The 19,972-nt window shown below is 52.8% G+C and overlaps 1 protein-coding gene across 1 annotated transcript; it reads left to right on the plus strand.

Moving 5' to 3' along the window:
* The first annotated feature begins 488 nt into the window (after positions 1 to 488).
* Positions 489 to 18,707, plus strand: IGF2 (insulin like growth factor 2). The gene is made up of 4 exons (XM_069016950.1): positions 489 to 1,009; positions 8,647 to 8,809; positions 15,487 to 15,653; positions 16,089 to 18,707. The coding sequence occupies exons 1-4, from the start codon at positions 905 to 907 to the stop codon at positions 16,329 to 16,331; spliced, it is 678 nt and encodes a 225-aa protein (XP_068873051.1). The 5' UTR covers positions 489 to 904; the 3' UTR covers positions 16,332 to 18,707.
* Positions 18,708 to 19,972: the final 1,265 nt, after the last annotated feature.

Here is a 19,972-nt window from a genome sequence, read left to right on the forward strand (position 1 = left end):
TTCGGCGGCCGGCGCGGACACCTGTGCCCGTGTGCACCTAGAGAGGGACCCCCGAGAGGACGGGCTGGGCGATCTCCCCTCTCCCACCCCGCCGGGACTCGGGGGTCGCCAGCTCGCAGCGAGAGGCGCTCAAGGGGTGCCTCCAGCATTTTGGGCAAGGGGTCGGGGTGCGGATCCACAGCTCTTCCCCTCACCTGCGCGGCAGCGGGGGATGCACGTAGCCCCCCTCCCAGCCGGGGCCGGCAGAGGGGGTAAAGCCCCCACCTCGGGTAGCAGCACGCAAAGAAACCGTGCGGCAGAAACTTTCTGTCCCCTCTTCCCTCCCGAGCTGGACTCCGGAGGGTTACGAGGGAGAAGGAGGGAAGAAAGGAAGGGAGGGAGGGAAAAGAGGGGGTTAGACCGCTCTGCAACATTATTGGCTGCCGTGGCCGGGCTGGTGCTCGCCGGGAGAGCATGCCCATTGGGGGGGTATAAAAGGTATAAAAGCCGGAGCGCCCTGCTTGTCTCCTCGCTCGTGGGGCAGCCAGCCGGGAGCAGCGGGCAGTGAGGCAGCCGGCCCCTTCGCCCCGACCAAGGGGACGCACTCAGTAAACACAAAAGTGAGAGCCACCCAAGGGGCAGCCAAAGCAGGAGGAGAGAAAGAGAAGGGAAGAAAAAAAAAAAGAAAGGGTGAAAAACAACCCAGAAAAAAAACAAAAAAGAGAAAAAAGGAAAAGGAGAGGAAAGGAAAGCGCTCGCTCGCTCTTTCTCTAGAATAACAAAATACCCGATCGTAACAAAATAACATCCTTCAGACAAAATCCAGCAGGGACTTGACATACCAAAGAGGCAAGGCGAGGAGACCGTGCCAGGGCGCGGGGAAGGCAAGCCAAAGCTGCGATCGCTGCCAGGGCAGGAGAGCAGCATGTCAAGCGCCGGGGCACACACGGATGAGCGCTGCCGGCAGCCCGCCTTCCTCCCCGGCCCGCCGCCGCCGCAAGAAGTTGAGAGTAGCAGCGGCAGTGCCAAGGTAAGCGCCGCTCCGCGCTGCCCTCCGCGGGCAGAGCACGGTGGGATTCCCCGCGCCGTGCCGGGTAGAGCCGTGCCGTGCAGAACCGTGCCGTGCCGTGCCGTGCCACGCCGAGCCGTGCCGCCCCGGGCACCGCTGAGCCATCCCGAGCCGCGCCGGGCAGAGCCGCGCCGGCCCCGCTGCCCGCCGTCCCCACGCGTGTCACTAGAGGGACCCCGAGCGCCGGCCCAGCCGCTGCCGGCGGGGCGGCCCCGCTGCGGTGGGGTGCGCGGGGGTATCCCCGGGGGTCCCTCCCGCCGCCCGCGCCCGCCGGCGGGGATGCTGCCGGCCGGGATGGGGCCGGCGGGGATGGGGCCGGCCGGGCGGCGGCGCGGAGCCGGCGCGGTCCCGCGTGGGGAGCGGCGGAGGGGCGGCAGCGCGCGTGTGCGGGCGGCCGCGGCCGTGCGGGGGCCGGGCCGGGGCTATGCGAGGTCACGCAGGGCTGCGCGGCCTCCCGCTGCCCGCCGCGCTCCCTCCGCGCGGGGCGGCCGCGGGAGCGGGGAGACGCGCGGGGGGGGGGGGGGGGGGGGGGGCACCGGCGGGTCTCCGGCTCCGGAGACCGGGGAGATTATTAAACTCTCTTCTGCAAAACACTGCGGTGTGCTCGGTCTCGGGAGGGATAAAAATACAGAGAGGAAAAACAAGAAAGCGGAGCCAAAATGGAGTGAGAGTTAATGGTTGGCGTGCAGCCTTCGACTTTCTGTGATTTTTTTTTTTTTTAATTTTTTCTTCTTCCTTCCCAATTGCTTTTCCCTACAGTAATTGTTTTAAGAGCGCAACTTGGAAAGGTTTTAGCGCTCTGTTGAGCAGTAGGGAATTGGGGCACATGAGGGAACTCGGATTTAGCGTAACTGTACCAGCAGATGTGGCTGCCTCGCCTCCAGCCAGGGGTACTTCAGCAGGGTTGCTGATACGCCAGGTCTCGCTAGGGTGGTGTGGAGCAATCAAGTGTAAAAACAAGGTTTGTGTGGGTGGTTTTAAACAGACACCTCGGGAGACCCGCTGCTTTCAACCCAGGCTTCCTATACAAAGTCTGTAGTTTTCTTCCAAATGCTGGGATGTGCTTGGGAGACGGAGGTCTGTTTTTCTTTGGGTTTGTTTATTGTCAGGTTGTGTGTGTATGTGGGTGGTTTTCGGTTTTTTTTTCCTTTTACTTTGCAGGGTTCAGCCTGTTGGGTTTTTTATTCCTCCTCTTGCCTTGATTTAGAGTGGAGGTGAGGAGCCTGGGTCGTGGGGTTTTGTTAAGGATGACTTTGTGCTAAGGACATCTGGAGGTATAAAACTGACTGACACTTCTGTTTCGAGTTCCACTGTGCTGTTTTGGACCCAACTTGACAATTTTGGTGGGGGTGAATGGGTCAGAGCTGTAAATCTTGCTCCGTGTTGTTGACACCCACACAAGTTCACTCAGCCTTTCAAAGGGGCTATCCCAGCTCCTGTGAAAATTCATTAAGGGATAAAAGATTTGACACCGCGGGTCCCCTCCCACCGCTGCATGAAATTTGAGAGCCAAAATGTGTCTGCGTGTGTGTCCCAGCGCTCTTTCTGACAGGTGATCTTTTTTTCAGCCTGGCTGGAGGGCTGCTGCTTTGACCAGTCAACCCAGAGTTGTCAGTGCATGTCTTCCCCGTGATTCCTATAGGCTTCAGCACGAGCCCAGCTTGCCTCATGGAGCACCACAGAAAAGCATTTCTGTACTTTTCTTTTTTTAAATAAAGCAAACACAGCAGGTGAGGTCTTATTTTTAGAGGGACCAAGGAGTTGGTGTGTTTCCAGCAGTGCATACGAGCACTGTAAGTGGCCCACCCTCTCCCAGCTCGTGTCCTGGGACTGACCTCTCCGATCCTTCTTTGGATTGTCTTTGCTTTTAAAAGCTGATGAGTGTCTTAGCGGGGCAAAGCGATATCGGCCTCCCTCGGCACGGTTGTGTGAGGGGTCAGGAGAGGTGGGGGGCACCAGGGGAGGAAGTCTGCCTTGGCGTTACAGCCTGGCTCTGAAAGGGTTAAAGTTGCTCTGCCAAGACATAAAGCAAGTTCAACGTGTTGTGGGAATATCACTTGCCAGTAGACTCCAGTCACCACAGTTCCTGATTTAACAGCTTAACTTGCTGTTAACTTTCCCTGATATACTCCAGGTTTTGGAAGGGAATGCAGAAAGGAGAGAGGAACAATAAAGAAAGGAGTTAAGTGAGGCTACTAAAATGGACTTAAATCCCTTCACTGGGTCCTGCCAGCTGTCTTTAGAAGAGTTAAGCAAGATTGCATTTCCTTTTTTTTTTAATACAATAAATCAAATGTTTCTGGGCCGCATACCAAAATTTATGCAATACACTCTGACTCCCCAGCGGGGTGAGTAAATGGTACTGAATACCCCATTCACCTTTTTCAGCTTGATTTTTCCACAGGCACGGTAGCTCTCCTGCAGCACATACAGACGTGGGGTGTGGGCAGCGCTTCCCTGCCTGCCCTGGCCCCTGTCCCACAGGCAGAGGAGGCAGGTGCCTCTCTGGGCTCACAGGATGGGAGGCAGAAAGGTGACCCCCGGTGTGGGGCGGAGTGGGCTGCTGATGGGGATGATGAGTGAAGACAAAAAAAGTGAGGGCTAAAAATAGCAGCAGTATTGCCAGCCTCAGCCATATGAATGTCATGTGAGCCAGGTGCCAAGAATCTGGAGGTATTTTATTTTTTTCAAGCCTGAGCAAAACAGCAAACCCCCTGGTCCTCTTGAGTCAGTTTTATTTGCCTGACATCTCAATGGTCAGAAGTTTTGTGTTTTGAAGCTTGCTTCCTCCAAGCTGTGGGTGGTTGGAAATCTCCTTTCGCTTTCAGATGAAAAGAGAGGCTCTTCTGTGGCACAGCATGAGGTGGCTCTTCTGCCTTCAGGTACTGCCGGGCACCTCATCCCTGTGCCTCTGCCTAAGATGCAGCTCCTGGGTGTTTTTCAGCTGCCAAGGCACCTGCCTCTCACACTGGCTTCCATTATCCGTTTGCTCCTTGACACCTCAGGGCGTCATGGCCCGGTGCCCTGTGTGAGGTTGGGTTGCCCCATGGGCAGGGCTGGCATTCACTTGGCACTTGAGAGGTTGGCACACGCCCACATCCTGCTCCTTCGGGATTGCCACGCTCAGAACCAGGTCAGCTCCCCACTCTCCTGGGGCTGTTCATGGACAGGAGTAATGCAGAGAGGCAGATGTTCAGCATCTCTCACAGGCAGTCATCAGAGTAGCAAAACATCACTCTGCCCATTCGTTTTTGAAGGGGGGGTGTGTGAGGGATGTTGGGATGTGCAAACAGGGGTTTTCCCCTCTGGCACGTGCCACTGGGTTTGGGCTGACGACTTTTCTTTCGCCATGCTCCCTTTTAAACACTGCACTGCTCCACAAAGAAGCAAGATTTTTTTTCTTTTTGCTGTCCAAATCCAAATTTTACAGACTGGGCCATCTGTCAATTCCCTCCTACGTTGTTCTGTTAATATTAAATTGCAATGAAGGCCAGACTGAAGAAGGAATTAGGTCAGACGGGAGGTTTTGTCTCTGTTTTTGGGGAGATGTTTGTTGCCCGATAGGCACTATGGTTTGGTTTGCTCAGCACAAGCCTGGATGCAAGGGATGCCTGAGCTGTACTCTGAGACTTGGCAACTGGGCCTTTTAGTGCATTGTGGCCTCTTGGCCCCCAACTCCCCAGCAGCTGGACAGAAACTGTCAATCCAGCCGATTCAGCAGCAGATCCTGAAAAAATCCATTAATGGTCTCGAGTGGGAGGGTGACTCCACTGCAGACCTGCTCTCAGGCTCGCGTCCTGCACACCACAGCCACTCAGAGAGGACCCTCTTTGTTGGACCTCTCTGCTGGCTGGGGGCTGCCAAGAGCTGTTTGGGGCGCAGTGACGTGTGCTGCGAGGCAGGAATACACAGGAGTTCCAAGGCAGCGGCAGCATCCTGCACATGGCAGCTTTTGGCTGAGCTGGTTCCAGTGGCTTTGTGTGGGGTGCTGGGGATGCCAGGAAAGGCAGGAGAGGGGCAAGAAGGATGGAGAGCAAAGCAGACCCTCTCCAGGGAGGGAGAGGCCAGTAGTGCTGATACCTTATCTGAGTTCTGCACTAATAATGCTGCTTCAGAGGTGGGTTATTCAGAGGCACTTCAGGTGTGATTCCCAGGATAGTACAGGTCACATGTGCAACCAAGAAATTCCTCTTGCATCACTCTCTTGCACACTGCGTGGGGTCCAAGCCCTCCTTAGGGGGAATTAGGCGCTCAGGTTGTTGGGCATCTGGCGCTGCCATTCCCACTGCATCCTAAAGCCTTTGAGCTCTCCCTGGGCACATGAGGAAGAATGGCAGCCAGCAGGTCTAGTTGACCCTGCTTTGGCAAGAATGGAATGGTGGTAGCTGTAGCCTCTCTCCTAGCAGAGGCAGGATCTTGTCCTTTTGGGAAGTGGCCCACTTTCCTCTCGCTGCCTTATTCCTGTCCCATTTCATGTAAGAGGCTTTCTAATAAAATATGACGGTTCTTCCAACCACTGGTGTGAATTTACTCCTGTTCCACAGCTGAAGAGACCATCCCTGCCCTAATGCTTGGACTAGAAACCAAAAGCTGTGCTGTCCCATGTTTCCAGTGGAGAATGAAGTCTCGGAGGTATTCACAGGGCTTAGACTAATCATGCTGAGCAGCCATTCAGTTGGCCATGACAACTGAAGCCACATGGAACCTGTGCAGCTGGCATGGTGCTTGCAGCAACCAGGTCGTGGGCTACAGGTACCCAGCTGTGCCATGACACCCTGTTTTGGGGAGCAGCACCTGCTCTGGCAGCTGTGGCGAGGCAGGTGCGAGCTCTCCTGCATGGGTGTGTTCATCCCTGCATGTGAGGGAGGGAAGGATCAATTGAAAGTGAGCCAGTGATGGCGCCCTGGGAGCCTCTGTAGCCTTTGTGTGAAGGTTGGGGGCTTTTCCTCAGCAGAGTCAGTAGGGCCAAAGGGAGAGGGAAAGGCTTATGGGGTTGGGTTGGGTTGCAGCTCCATCAAGCTGGAGAGAAACTGCAGCTCTGAGTAGTAAATAAAGATGCTCTTTGCTTTGCTGCCTGGTTTCTCATTACACAGCTGCTGGAAGGAGCAGGGAGATGCCAAGGTGACAGCAGAGGGAAGGGCTGGTGGCTGGTGCGTGGGCAAAGGGGGACTCAGTTGCCTTTCACACCTCCATGTTAGCCGTGCTCTGGACGACAGCACTGGGGCTCTCCCTGTTCCTGCCGTTTCAGGGACATTTCCTGGCCCGACTTACACGGTGTGTGGGCACCTGGAAAGAGCTTGCAGTGGAGGCAGGGAAGGCTGCCAGGGGCTTGCAGTGCGGCTTGTGCAGGAGCGGGTATTTTCCAAGGAGCACAAGTGTTTTTCCACAGAAGGTATCAGGTCTCCCCAGCGTCAAATATCGCCCACTGACAAAATCTCACTCTCCCCTTGCTTCAGAGCATCTCACCCTTTTCTTTAGACTGAATGTGGAGGAAAAATGGTGTTTGTCACCTGTGCACCCAAGCAGCCCCTTCTTGCCAGGGGTGGCTCTGGCCTGGGAGAGGCCAACATGCAGCCTGCTCATTAGCCACAGTGGCCACAGCCAGCATGAGCCCAACTGGGGACAGGGGATTATGTGGGTGTCCTGAAGTCCCATACCAGTGCCTTCGATGACAGCGCTGGCTGGTGACAAACCCGTCACCCTGACAATGAGCACTGGCATTATCTGAGACCTGGGGACACCAGCAATCGGGATCTGCATGTGAAAAAAAAGGGCTGTAAAAGGGACAGGAGCAGGGTGGTTGGTCTGTTGTCCGCTGGAGGTCTGGCTGCTGATGCTGCAGCACCAGGGGCACGACTCCAGCAGTGAAGGTGACGCTGTGTTCACATTGGGGAGCCCCAGTAAACACCTGTTGGCCACTTGATGCAAAAAATCGAGGTGCTGGTGATAAAACACTGCAGCTTGGCACATGGTGCCACAGCCTGGTGCCATCCCTCTGCTTCTACTGTAATATAGAAGAAAACCTCTGCGGTGTGCTGAAGGGACCATTGCTGCTGGAAAAGCTGGTCCTGGTCCCATCACTTGCCAATTGGAGTCCAGTTTGCTCCCAGGGCTGCTGCCTCTCTTGTCCAGAGCTCTGGAGGCCCTTTTCCAGTCTTGCTGATTTCTGCCAGCACAAGCTGAGCAATATTACGGGCATCAAAACTCGAGCACAAGGAATGCCCCCCACAGCCCACCCAGACCTTCAAACCTCTGTTTTGGCTTTTCCTGCTGCTGATCCCTGTCCTCCTGCTGCTCAGTAGAGCTCATGACTTGTAAGCATGATGCATTTCTAGCAGTGACAATTTGAGCTACGTGCTACTAAAAATTCGGGAGCAAGGGTGTCTTTATTGCTGGCAGGACCGTAGTGGGGCCTCGGGGGAGCTGGGCTAATTTCCTGGCTGCGCTGCAGACTTCCCCTGTGACCTTGGGCGAGTCATTTAATCTATCCTGGGCTTCGGCTCCATCTCCGAGCATCCCGGGGGGGTGAGGTAATATTCATTAACTGATATTATTCTCGAGTTGCTCAGATGCTATGGTGATGAAAGCTGGATGTGAAACCTGCTGTCTTGCTTGAATATTAGCAAGGAGAGGGGAAGCTCTGCTTGAGATTAGGCTTGCCACACATCATCTGCTATTTTGACATGCTTCTCTTCATTTTGAGCGTACCTGTCTGGTCAAAACCCAGTGTTATTTGGCTGTATGTGCACTGCGAGGCTCACCACTGAGGGACTGTAATGCCTTGAACTATCCATGGGTTTTGCCCCATCCAGTGGGGCAGTAGCACCCTTGCTTTACACCGGCAGAAGCTGACATGGAGGTAAAGCTGTTTGCTGGAGCTGGGTCAGGGGAAGTCTTTGGGCTAGTTAGCAAATATCCAGGGTGTTTCTTTTTTAATGCTCTGCACTGTCTGACACTGTCTTCGCCCTCCATAGTGATGCCTTAGGTGTGTTTCCCATGGGGTCACATTGTTCCTGAGGGATGTCTTCTCAGTCCCAACTCTTGTCAGCAAAGACAGCTTGTGCAATCAGCCTCTTGATTGCCTGAGCCTCATCTCTCTCACATGCCCAGGACAAAAGCTGTTCTTCCCAGCTTTCCTCAAAAGCAGCTCTAGGACAGGTTGAAGCTTCACTTGTTTTCACTTTGGATGGACATGTTTTCAGACCGGGCATGAAAACCTGTCATCAGAAGAGGAAAAAAAACCCCTACTGATAATAATTTGAATGAATTCCCTTTTAAAAGGGGGGGAAAAATAATAAAATCCCACTGTTGAAAGAGCAGGGGAAATAAAAGCCTTTTGGAGGTAGGCTGAAGTGGGATTTTCCAATGGAAAAACTGCTTCAATGCAAACCTTGTCTGCCTGGAGCTGCTGCCCGGCAGGCCGAGCGCAGGGAGCTGGCCTCACCCCAGCGGCTGTCGCAGCGCTGCCGGCCCTTCCTTCCCTGCAGCGGCAGCATCCCGACATGTCTGGGGCGTGCTGTGGGTGGGGGGGCACGGCCCGGGGGAGGTGGCAGAGAGGGGTCTGTCCCGCGGTGCTAATGCTGTGCCTCTGTCCCCAGGTGCAGAGGATGTGCGCGGCGAGGCGGATGCTGCTGCTTCTCCTCGCGTTCCTGGCCTACGCGCTGGATTCGGCCGCCGCCTACGGCACGGCGGAGACCCTCTGTGGCGGGGAGCTGGTGGACACGCTGCAGTTCGTCTGCGGGGACAGGGGCTTCTACTTCAGTAAGTGCTGGGCAGCTGCCAGCAGCGGGCAGGGTGCTGCCCCCACCCCACGCCTTGCCTCAGCGGAGCCGGGCCGAGAGGGAAAGGAGGGGTTTCCCAGCCTGGTGCTTTTCATGATTTCCTTGTATATGGAAGCAGGGCAGGAGAGGAGCAAGAAAATGGGCATGCTCAGGGTGACATGCACCCACTTGGCACTGGTTTGGGGGACTGTCTGGTACCACGGGGAAGCTGAGTCCCACCTATGATGCTCAGGAAAGTCGAATGTCTCTGGGAAACCGTATGTGACTGGCTCACCAGGGATAAGGGCAACTCATTACAATAATGAGGATGTCTGCAGCCACCGCTCTGCTGAGCTTGGGTCCTGGTTTATTTTGAAACTTTGCTGCCTAAGCATTGCATCCTGACAGCAGGCAGGAAGCTGAGCACTCTCCCTTCCCAGGCAGGCTTTGCTTGGGTATAGCAGCACTTTCTAAGCTGCTCCCAAAATTTCGTGACCTCCCAGCTATCTACTGGTGAACTTGTTGCTGAACAGTGATGTCTTACCCTTTTGCAGTGCAGCTAATGCAAAAAAATGCAGCATTGCTTTTGTGTGCAGCATGCAGATGGCTTCAGACCAGCTGGCTGCAGCCGGCTTTCCACCAGGATGCTTTGGGTGTTTGGACCATTGGCAGTGCAATGGATTAGCTGCTAAACAGGAAGGATGAGGAGTAAACCAGTGACAGTGGATGCTCAGTGATCTATGAGCAAAGGTGCCTCGAGCGTGATACCTTGTTTTGGTGTTTGCTCTGCTTGGGAGTGGGAAAACAGCGTGTCTTGCTCCCCACTGAGGACTGAACCACAGAGTGACTGACTACAGGAAAGATGCAAAGCCAAATGCAGGGAGGAAGAGGATGGAGATACCAGCTGCACATGGTGCAATGCATTTGGCAGTCTTGCCTCTGCCTTGGGAAAAAGGAATTAAAAAGTCACCTTCAAGTAAACAGGGTGCTGTTTTGGAGTAATGGAGTTGAGACCCAGCCTGCCTCTTGTTCCAGTCTGCCTGTGCAGGGAACAACGGGGTGCTGCAAAGTTAGGAAACTACTTTGGATGTCCTTTTCCAACCTGGATGTCCCTTCCCAACCCAGATGCTTCACCAGATGCTTCTGGTGCTGCCTGCTGAGGTTGGGCAGAGAGAGGCACAGGGATCCCACACGCAGCCACAGCAGGGTTCAGGCTGTGTAGTTTTGGGCAGGTGGTCGGGCTGCAGGTGGCTTTGCAGCTCTCTGGGGGGGTGATCACCCTGCCCCATCCCAGCTGAGCAGCAGGATCTTCTCATGGCTCCCTGGGTGTTGTGGGCAGGTGGCACTTTTGGGGTGCTCTGGGTGTACTTCCTTGCTGTGATGGAGCCAAGCAGCGAGGGTTTGCATGTCAGCTGCCCTTCCTCTTTTCATCTCCCCCTTCCCTTACTGGTAAGGAGGCAAGTGCTTCTCCTGCTTTCACAGCTCTTCCTCTCCCTCTATATGTAGAGGAGCATCTGTCTCCCTCCCTGCTTTCTCTTCCCTCCTCCTTCTCTCTGGGGATGAAAGGGAATGGGGCTTTTGTTTTAAGGTCAAACTGACCTCCTTTCACCTCAAATAACCCAGCTGCCCAGGCCAAAATAAAAACACTTTTGAAGGCAGACAAGTCTCTTGGTGCCAAGTGGCCAGTCTGGTGCTTGCAAGGGGGTTCTTGCTTTATTTCTTTTTGTCCTCTCTCATCCCCCTTCCCACTTCACCTTTTTGAATATTTCTGGTGAGCCCAGGTACTGGGGAGGAAGCGTAGTCCAATATTTTAACCCTTTCAGCATCTGACCAGCCCGTGCTATGCAGGGCTGAAGACGTTTGGGCAATGCCTCTACTTAATGAAGGTTTTGGACATCCCTATTTCACTTAATTTTTCCCTCTCTACTTCCCTCAGTTGGCCTCATAAGTGATTATTTCTGACCATGTTCATCTTCACTGCTAAACCCACATGGCTACACAGTCGTCACCATGTAGATGCAATAGGGCACAGTTATGTTGCACAGTTGTGGGTTTATGCCTTAAAACCAGGCCTAGGTTTGTCTTGAGCATCTCACAGCATGGGATGTGTGATCTGATGAGCAGCCTGTGCTAAAGCAGCTGTTCACACAGGAAATAAATGACTTGGGCAGCCTTGTCCTGTGTGTATCTGAGGGCCCCCCTTGCTGGACAAGGGTTGTTGAAGCGTCTGACTGGTAATATTGGAAAAAACAAAAATTGTATGAATATCTGTTATTATTTTTTTTCTGAAGCAGATATTTAAGAACTTGTGATGCTCTGCATTCTTGCAAGACGGCACTTTGCTAGCAAAGATAGCTGTGATATACAGTGCTCTTTGCATCAGTGCAAGGGGAATGCATGTACAGATGGTGTCCTGGGAGGCATCGCAGGTGCTTGGGGCTGAGAATGTTGAAGCTGCCTCCAAGCGCTGGGGCTGCAGAAGAGCTGCACTAACAGGGACAGGGGCAGGCAGCACTGAGATTACCCAGCCATGGAGCACAGTGGACATGGTGATGCCAGCCCTGTATCGTATGCCAGGCATGCCTGGGCAGGCTACAGCTGAACCTGAGCACGCTTTGCTGTGCACCGGTGATGCCTCCTCTCTGTGACTTTTAAGGCTTTTGGCTTGGCCGGCAGCTGCTGTCAAGGTGGTGGCTTCCTGCCGTGGCTCTGTGGCAGGGCTGGGACCCCTGCTCCCCAGCACCCACCCAGGGACAGCAGCACAGCCCGTGCAGGGATGCTGAGTCCAGCCTGGAAAAGCCCAGCAGGTCTAGAGGAAGCCTCGGCCCTGAAGTTGCTGTCATGCAGCTCTGGCAGGGAGGGAGAAGGGGCTGCAAGGGGAGAGGCGGCCGACTTCTCTGTAAACAACAGCTCCTGTTTCCTCCTTTCCAACAGCTGATAAGAATTTAGCTCTTTGCAGCCGCTTGTGCTGACGGGGCACATTCTTGCGCACCCGCCGCTCCTCCGAATAATACTAGGAAAAAGCAGCGGGGAAAGTGCGGTGCCGGGGTGGGGGAGGGCCAGGCCGGGGGCACTGGGACGGGGCCCGGTGCTGCACAAAGGCCCCCTTGTTGCTCCCAACATTCCTGCGACAGGGGCACGGGGACTGTTTACACCCAAAGTCCCCTTCCACTCGGCTGACCGCCTGATTGACCGGAGGAGAGGGGACCCAGCCAGGGTGGCACCAGCACCGGGCACCCCTCCCCGCAGCATCTGTTCAGCCCCAGCGAGAGTGGGGAGCCAGGAGCCGTGGGGTGTTTATGCTAGGGAAGGGACCCTCCTGTCCCCCATGGCTGTGGCAGTGCTGAGCTGCAGGTATGTGGCCTCTGGGTTCTCCCAAGAATGGGTTTGGCTTTGTGCCCCTTCTGGGGTGCTCTGTCAGGATAGCCTGTACCTGGACAGGAGTAACCCCAGGCAGCTGGAGGGCTTCACACTGCTGGACTTTGCATCACTGGACTTTGCATCTCAGGGCTTGTCCCCTCAGCAGCGCTGTAGAAGGTTTTGGTGAAGCTCAGTTTTGGGAAAAAGGGAGCCTAGCCATTCATTGAAGGCTGAGAGGAAGTGCATTTCCTCAGGAGGAAGCGGTCGTGGCTGTGATGGGAAGTAGCTCGCGTGCCCCGGCAATGCCCCAGCCTGCTGCCCACACAGTTCTCCCCTGCGGGCAAGGGACAGAGTGGCAAAACCCTCCCTGGGTTTGGCAGTGAAGTGAGATGTCACCCATGGGCAAAAGCCAGGAAATTCAGCTTTTAGTCCCTGTGTAAATCGTGTTACAGAACAAACACTCTTCCCAATCCAGGTCAGCAGCAATATTTCTGTTAGCCATCAATGTCCTGTTGTCTCCAGGTGACTAAATCCCTGTTTGTTTTGTTTGCTTATTTTTTTCCTAAAGTAACTCTCCCCCAGAGGATTGTAGTGGCATTTGGCAAGGTCTGTACGGACAATTATGTAATAGGAGATGTGCCCTATCGGAGAGTTGTGGTGGAGCTGGCAGTGGTGCCCGCAAGGGGAATGGCTTGCAGCAGCTTTATGCAGGAGAGAAGGGCAGCACGTTGGGGCTGGGGGCCACACGTGTGCCTGATGGGCAGGCAGGGGCAGCAATCAGGGAGGAAGAGGCCGTACCACAGTGGTGGTCCCTGCTGGGAGCTCACCCTGGCAGTGCCACACCTGGGCATTTGCAAACACACACTGACACGATCTTCCCGTGTGTACGCAAGCCAGAAATTGCCCTTGATGGCACGGCAGTGAATATAGTCCTGCTTTCCTCGTTGTTTTTTTTCCTCCCCTCTTCTTTCCAAACAAACACATAATTGCAAGTGGGAAACTTCTGTTTTTGAGAGGAGATACGTAACCTTTGAAAACCTCAACTTCTCCTCAAACCATGTGTGTCATCACTTGTGCAACCTTCTGTTCAGAGGGAGTGTGAATGTAGCCCTTAGGGGATATGCTAGCAAGAGGGGAGGACTTGAATTTTTTCTCTTTCCCTTCTAAACTCTCCTTCTGCCCCTGTCAGGATGCCTTTGTGGAGCAGCTTAATGCTTCAGCAGCCTGCCATGGATCGAGCTGGGCACTGGGATTGATAGGAGCTGAGCAGGGGCCATGTGCAGTGCAGGATGCTGGTGGCAGTGCGCCTCTCCCACAGATCTTACTGGGCATTTCATGCACAGAGATACATGCAGCTGGCCCCAAGCTGGTTCCTTTCCCCATCTCCTTTGACCATCACCACTCGGGCTGCCTACGCTGGCACTGCCTGAGCTGTGGGCACCCAACACACCTGTCCTGCCTTTCAGGGGAGGACCCAATCCAGTGTGTTTATTGACCACAAGAGAGAAAGTAAAACTCCTAACGGTGTTCCCTTCGATGAACCTTGCTGAGGGGGAACCATCCTTCTCACCTCCCTGCAGGGCTGGTTAAATGTCGTGCCTGAAATTCTTCTAGAGAAAAAGAAAAGGAAGGTTGTGGCACAGTGGGATGAATGTGGAAAACAAAGCATTTGAAATTACTCCCAAAGGCAGGTCTCATGGTATGGATCAGCTGCCCCATCACCCAGCACCCTGATGCTGTGTCTGTTTGTGTGACCTCTGAGCATGGTGGACGTGCACCAGCATGGACCAGAGGGCTCCTGGCCTATGGGAACATGATTGATTTTAGTAGAGAGCAGGTGCCCTGCTGCCAGGGCTATTACAGAGCCATCAGCGAGGCGCTGTTGCGGTGTTTTCCATGCCTGCATTGCACATGTGGGGCTGCACTGACTGCACAAGACCACATCCCACATTCATATCTGTACTGCACATCTGGGGCTGCTTCTCACATGTGGGGTTGCACTGTATGCATAGAGACCTGTGCTTTGCACTTTGTCCCAAGGCACTTTGGATGGGCATCCAGGGTGGGATACCCTCCAGAGAAAGTGGTCAGCTCCACGTAAGCCAGCCTTAGATCTTCACTGAGGCCTAATACTTGAGTGCCTGCTTCATCAGGAGTGCAAGGGGTGGGGATCATGGGTCATGCACAGGACCAATGTGGAGAGTCGTGTGTGTTCCTGTGGGCCAGCTGGGAGGTGAGGGCTCGGCACGCTGTGGTGAGCATGGTTAGGCATTGCTCTCACTCGCTCTCAGTTTTTCCCATGTCCAGAACCTCCTGGCTGGGATGTGGCACCGGATCCTGTTTGCAAGCCTCACTGTTGCTGGCCCCTGTTTCCCTCCCTGGGAGCACCTTGCGCTGGGAAGAGGTGCTCATGGCAGACTACAGAAGCCTGGCTGCAAATCCCACAAACAGCACAAGAGCATAACATGCTACGTGCAAAAGCATGGAGAAAATCCTTTTGTTTTGGGCCAGTTTACACTTTGGAAGTCACAATTCCCAAGCAAATTTGCTTTGCATCAGAAATTCAACTTTACCCGTCTCTTTTACTTCAAGAGGGGGAGGAAACACAGTAAAACTGACGTAAGCTTTTCCTCTGGAGCGCTTTGGCCATCATTAAGCAGTGATATGAAATGCACTCGGTCATTGCTGCACCAGACATGGGCTTTTGCATCCGTCTGCAGGCAGAAATGGGAGAGGAACCCTTATTAAAAGATTAAGTTTAATAGCTATTCTTGGCGGGTGTGGGAGCCTGTATTCTTTCTGCAGCTGTCTCAGAGCTGTCCCATCTGGTAAAATTTAGCCGCCTTGGTTCGCTTCACCTGCCTGAGTGTTGATCTGGCAGAGGGAGGTTGGCAGCCGCAATGCTGTGCTGCTTCTTTCTAATAAAATTTTCTTGCCAGGATCAACATCAGAGACGGTCGCAGTAATCGGCGCAGCGCCGGCGGTCAGGCTGCGCTTGAGCTTCCTTGCCTCAGCTGTGTCCGAGAAGGCCACCCATGCCAGAGATACAGGAGGGAGATAAACCCCATCATTTAAAGTGCCTTTTAACTGCTGCTGGAGGCACGTGTTGGCATCCAATAGCATTTGTCTGGGAAAGTCTTAACATGAGACTTGGCTGGTTTGTAGGCGCATGTCAGCTGGTATGGGAGAAGTGCTGCTGGTTTTGAAGCATGTGGAGCCCACCAATCTCTGGTGGCTGGAGGTGGAGCAGGTGCTATGGAGCTGGGGAGAGGGTCCAGCACAGGTTGGTGGCTAATGCCAGGATCTCTGCTGTTGCAGGTAGACCAGTGGGACGAAATAACCGGCGGATCAACCGGGGGATCGTGGAGGAGTGCTGCTTCCGGAGCTGCGACCTGGCTCTGCTGGAAACATACTGCGCCAAGTCCGTCAAGTCGGAGCGTGACCTCTCTGCCACCTCCCTGTCGGGCCTGCCAGCACTCAGCAAGGTGAGGAGGCTGCGCAGGGATGGTGGCCCTCCTTGGAAATAGAGAAAAGACAGGAATGCTGTGGGTGGAAAGGACAAACCCCAGCTTCAAGGTCTGATGTTACTGCAGAACTTTTGAGAGACAGCCACCATTGGCAAGTCGTGCCAAATAGCCTGCCAAGAGTCAGCGCCTAGTAAGGTGGGGAACCAGAGGTGGGCTGGGTCACGGAGTCATGGAATGGTTTGGGTTGGAAGTGACCTTTAAAGGTCATCTAGTGCAACTGCCCTGCAATAAGCATCAATCAGATCAGGTTTCTCAGAGCCCTGCCCAACCCTTCTGTGACTGTTTCCAGGGATGAGGCAGTATTTCCATGGGAGGGATGGAAGTCCAAGAAGGGAATCCCCATCTGGAGAGTGGGCAGGCCTGAGGCTAATATTGCTATCCCTCTCCTTGCAGGAGAGCTTCCAGAAGCCCTCACACGGCAAGTACTCCAAGTACGACGTGTGGCAGAAGAAGAGCTCGCAGCGGCAGCAGCGGGACGTGCCCAACTTCCTGCGGGCTCGCCAGTACCGGTGGCAGGCAGAGGGGCTGCAAGCGGCCGAGGAAGCCAAGGCGCTGCACCGTCCCCTCATCTCCCTGCCCAGCCAGAGGCCCCCAGCGGCGCGAGCCTCCCCGGAAACGGCTGGCCCCCAGAAATGAACCCTGACCAGCTGTCTCGATTTTTCATCTCCTGGGGAGGGCGGGAGGACTGGCGATTCCCGACCCCCAAGCCCCTCCGTCCCCGGGGCCGCTGAGCCGAGGAGCGGGGCGGCGGGGCACCCTCACGCCGCTCTGGCCCCAACCAAACAACTGACACAGCAAGGAGGGGATGGCGGCGGCGGTGGCGAGCAGCACCGCTCCCACGGCATCTTCCTTTTGGGGTGGGGGGGAGGGTTGTTTCGTTTCCCACACCTGTTTCATTCCCCCGCGCCCCCAGTATTTCCAAACCTGTACTTGCAAAGGGACAGTTTGGCACTTGAACTTTTTGCTGCTGGGTGCTGCGTGACATCCCTGGTGCCAACGCCAGAAGACAAAAGAAAGAGCAAGAGGGAAAAAGGATATGAAGTTAAATTCTTTTTTTAATCTTTTTTTTCTCGAGAAGAGTCCATTCCGTGTCTTTCTTGACAATAAAGTGAAAAAAACAATAGAACGGGGAGAAACGTTGAGGGATAAAAATTTTTTGCCTCATTCCCACCCCACTTTTGTTCTTCTTTTTTGTTTTTTTTTTTTTTCTTTTGGTTTTTCTTATTTTTATAACTTTCTTTTGCACCTTTAAAAGAAAAATGTACCTGAGAAGAAGTTCGGAGGAGCCCCCATCTGCGTTTTTGTGTGTGTGCTTCATTACAAGATTCCAAATCGACTTGCACCTTTTTGAAATCACCGATGACGGGAGAAAGAGAGGAAGAGGAGAGAGAAAGCAAGAAAGAGAGAGGGAAAAGGAAAGGGGAAAGAAGAAAAAAAAGAAAAAAAGTGAGCTGATGCTCACTTTAAATGGAAGAGGCGTCTGCATTGCACATTTGCCACGGATTTAGTTGATTTATATATATAATATATTATATAACTTTTTTGGCAAAAAAGCACTATTTTTATGGGACATTTTGTGTAGTATCTGAAGAGGGATTGTAATGTTTAAAATGTGTTATGGTGCTAAAGTAAGTTGGAAGGGAAAAATCCCAGAAATAGCAAGGGAGGGTGGGGAGGGAAGGACAAGATAGCGAATACTGAACTTGAAATTTTAGCTTTTCGTTTTAGGAAAAGTGTGATAAATGTGTTTCTTTTCTCTTCTGAAATATAGCTTGGTCATGACCATATGAGCTAGTTGGCTGTTACTCATGTACACAGATGCACGCACACACAGAAATACATCGACACGCATCCTTTTTTTTGTTTTAAAAAAACAAAACAACACAACCACCGCAACTTAGACTAAAAGGGAACTGTTCTGGAGAAAAACTATTTTGAATGGTGAAGGTGTTGCCAGTTAGAACTCAAGGCCCTGCTTCTGCACAGACCCCCTGGCCGAGCTTGGCTTCCCGAGCCACGGGGAATCTTGCTCTTCCCCACCACTGCTCGAGTGCCGATGGTGCAGCGAGCAGGCGCGCGGGCAGCCCTCACCCCGAGCCCTCGCAGAAGCAGCAGTTCCACGCCCTGCCATCTCCTTTTCCTTCTCTTGCCCTTTGCGTCCCTCTCGCTGGACCCTCACGTCCCTGCTCCTCACCCCCTGCCCTCCTCCCCTCGCTGCCCTGCTGGGGGCTGTGCAGGAGGAGGGGCCCACTTGCCCCAGGGTGGCCGCAGGGCTGGGACTGCTGCATGGGATGGGGGGAAAGGCAAGTCTTTGGCTTGAGGCTCGGGACTCGGTGAGCGGATGGGTTTGAGAGGTGGGCAGAGGGCTGTAAAATAGGTTGGGTTTAAAATAATATATATTATCTGTCTAGGAACCGTAAAAGGGGGGGAATCAATTACATCTCCCTAATATACTCTCACTTGCTAATAAAATGGGGACACTCTGTTAACCAGTTCTGTACTTGCTTTGTCTTATATATCCATACATTTAAAACATAAAAAAAAAAGACTACTTGAATTGTATTCTATTTCGTGGTTTGGAGGGGAGGGCTAGGGGCAGTCTTGAGAGGGGGAGGATTTTAATGTATAATCCTTTTGTTTGTTATTACCTTGCAATGTTGAGCCATGAAGCCTTTGTTTAAAAAAAATGGCACTGCAATACACAACAAAGAAAATCCTTTATTTATTTTATTAAATATATATGGAAAAGAATGAAAATCAGTCCAAATTTGGGGGGGGGGGGGGAAGGGAAGTGGGTGGGAAGGCAGAATAAAAACAGAGAAATTGCAAATAATTGACTTTTTTTTTTCCTTTTCATGTGTCTTTTTTTAAAAGAAACTTAGTTTTTATTTTTTAAAAAGAGAAGTAAAAGCTTTCCTGGATGCTTTGTACCAAAAAAGAAAAAATTAAAAAAAAAAAAAAAAAAGGAAAGGAAAATCTGTTAAGCAAATAAATATCCATCCAGAATATGAAGCCTGACTTTTTCTTTTACTTTTCATTTATTTTTGCTCCTGGGGTGAGAGTTGGGTGGGAAGAAGGCCACGCCAAGAGCCACTCCCTGTGGAGGAACAGAGTGCGCTGCAGCTCCTCTTTTGGAGCTCAAAATTGCAAAAGAGCCTGTGGTAGTACCCTTAAACACAACCATGAAACTTCAATCCTGTGGTAGGTGCCCCCCTGAAACCCCCAGTCATCTGTGCAGTGCTTCTTGGTGAGATCTGGAGGTGTTTCCCAGCAGCTGTGGGGATTTGCTGAGCTTTTACCAGTTCGAGCTGTTCCCAGAGACCTGAAAGCTGGATGGGAACTGAAGATGGCAAAAAAGAACAAAGAGATGTTGTGTCTAGGTTAGGTTTCCTGACAGATGGTGTTTCCCTGGTTTCTTGGGGTAGATATAGCTTCTCTTTAAGTTTTTTAGGAATCCCAAAGAGCTGCTTTTCATGACATATAACCATCATGCATCACTGCAAATAGGAGGTAAAACACTGCAGTTCCAGTTTGGTAGTAGAGCAACTGTGGGTAAAACAGTGCCCAAGCATCCCTAAAGTGGCAAATCAGTCTGACACCACATTGACTGTGCAGCCCCACTGGCATGGCCAAGGCCTCTCTTGTGCTGTGGGGCAAGAACCTCGCCAAGCCCAAACCTCCTGCCCCAGATGACTTGGGCAGGAAAAGATTTTCCATCTTGGAATTGGAGTTGCTCATTTAGACCCTTGGAAATACATGTTTTAAACCAGTTTATTTTCAAAATCTGCAATAAGCAAAAAAAAAATTTTTTTTTCACATTTTTTTCTCCTGTGATTTTTTGTGGTTGATCAGGGAGGGTTTTGTACAGATGCAGGGCTGACTGCTTCCTCTGGACATGTACTTTATTGCAGGTGGAGAAAGGATGTGTCTGCCTTCCTGACCATGTTCCAAGACCTGGCACAGGTTTCCTTTGCATTAAAATGTGTCCCTGTGAAGAGTGAGGACTGATTTCATTGCGCCTTCTGGTTGTCACTGCTGGAAATTTTGCATTTGGGAGCCTTGGTCCTTTTCTGCTCTTTGCTGTGTAAGCCACTGTCATGGGGGGCATTTAGAGATGATTAAAAAGCAAGCAAAACTTCAGCCAAGTCTCTTGCTGCTTTCCCCAGGAAGCAAAGCAGCAAAGCTGGAAGCACCATAAAGGTGATGATGATGTTTCCAAGCATGGCTTTTCTTAAACCCTCTTTTTTGCCTTATCCTGTCAAGAGTCACCATGGGGC

Source organism: Aphelocoma coerulescens, chromosome 5 (genome assembly GCF_041296385.1).
Source record: "Aphelocoma coerulescens isolate FSJ_1873_10779 chromosome 5, UR_Acoe_1.0, whole genome shotgun sequence".
In the NCBI taxonomy this organism is placed as follows: domain Eukaryota; kingdom Metazoa; phylum Chordata; class Aves; order Passeriformes; family Corvidae; genus Aphelocoma; species Aphelocoma coerulescens.

Coding starts and splice junctions, on each gene's coding strand:
- IGF2 (XM_069016950.1), top strand. CDS start 905: ATGTCAAGCGCCGGGGCACACACGGATGAGCGCTGCCGGCAGCCCGCC. Junction 8,810..15,486: donor GGACAGGGGCTTCTACTTCA/GTAAGTGCTGGG, acceptor CTGCTGTTGCAG/GTAGACCAGTGGGACGAAAT. Junction 15,654..16,088: donor GCCTGCCAGCACTCAGCAAG/GTGAGGAGGCTG, acceptor CTCTCCTTGCAG/GAGAGCTTCCAGAAGCCCTC.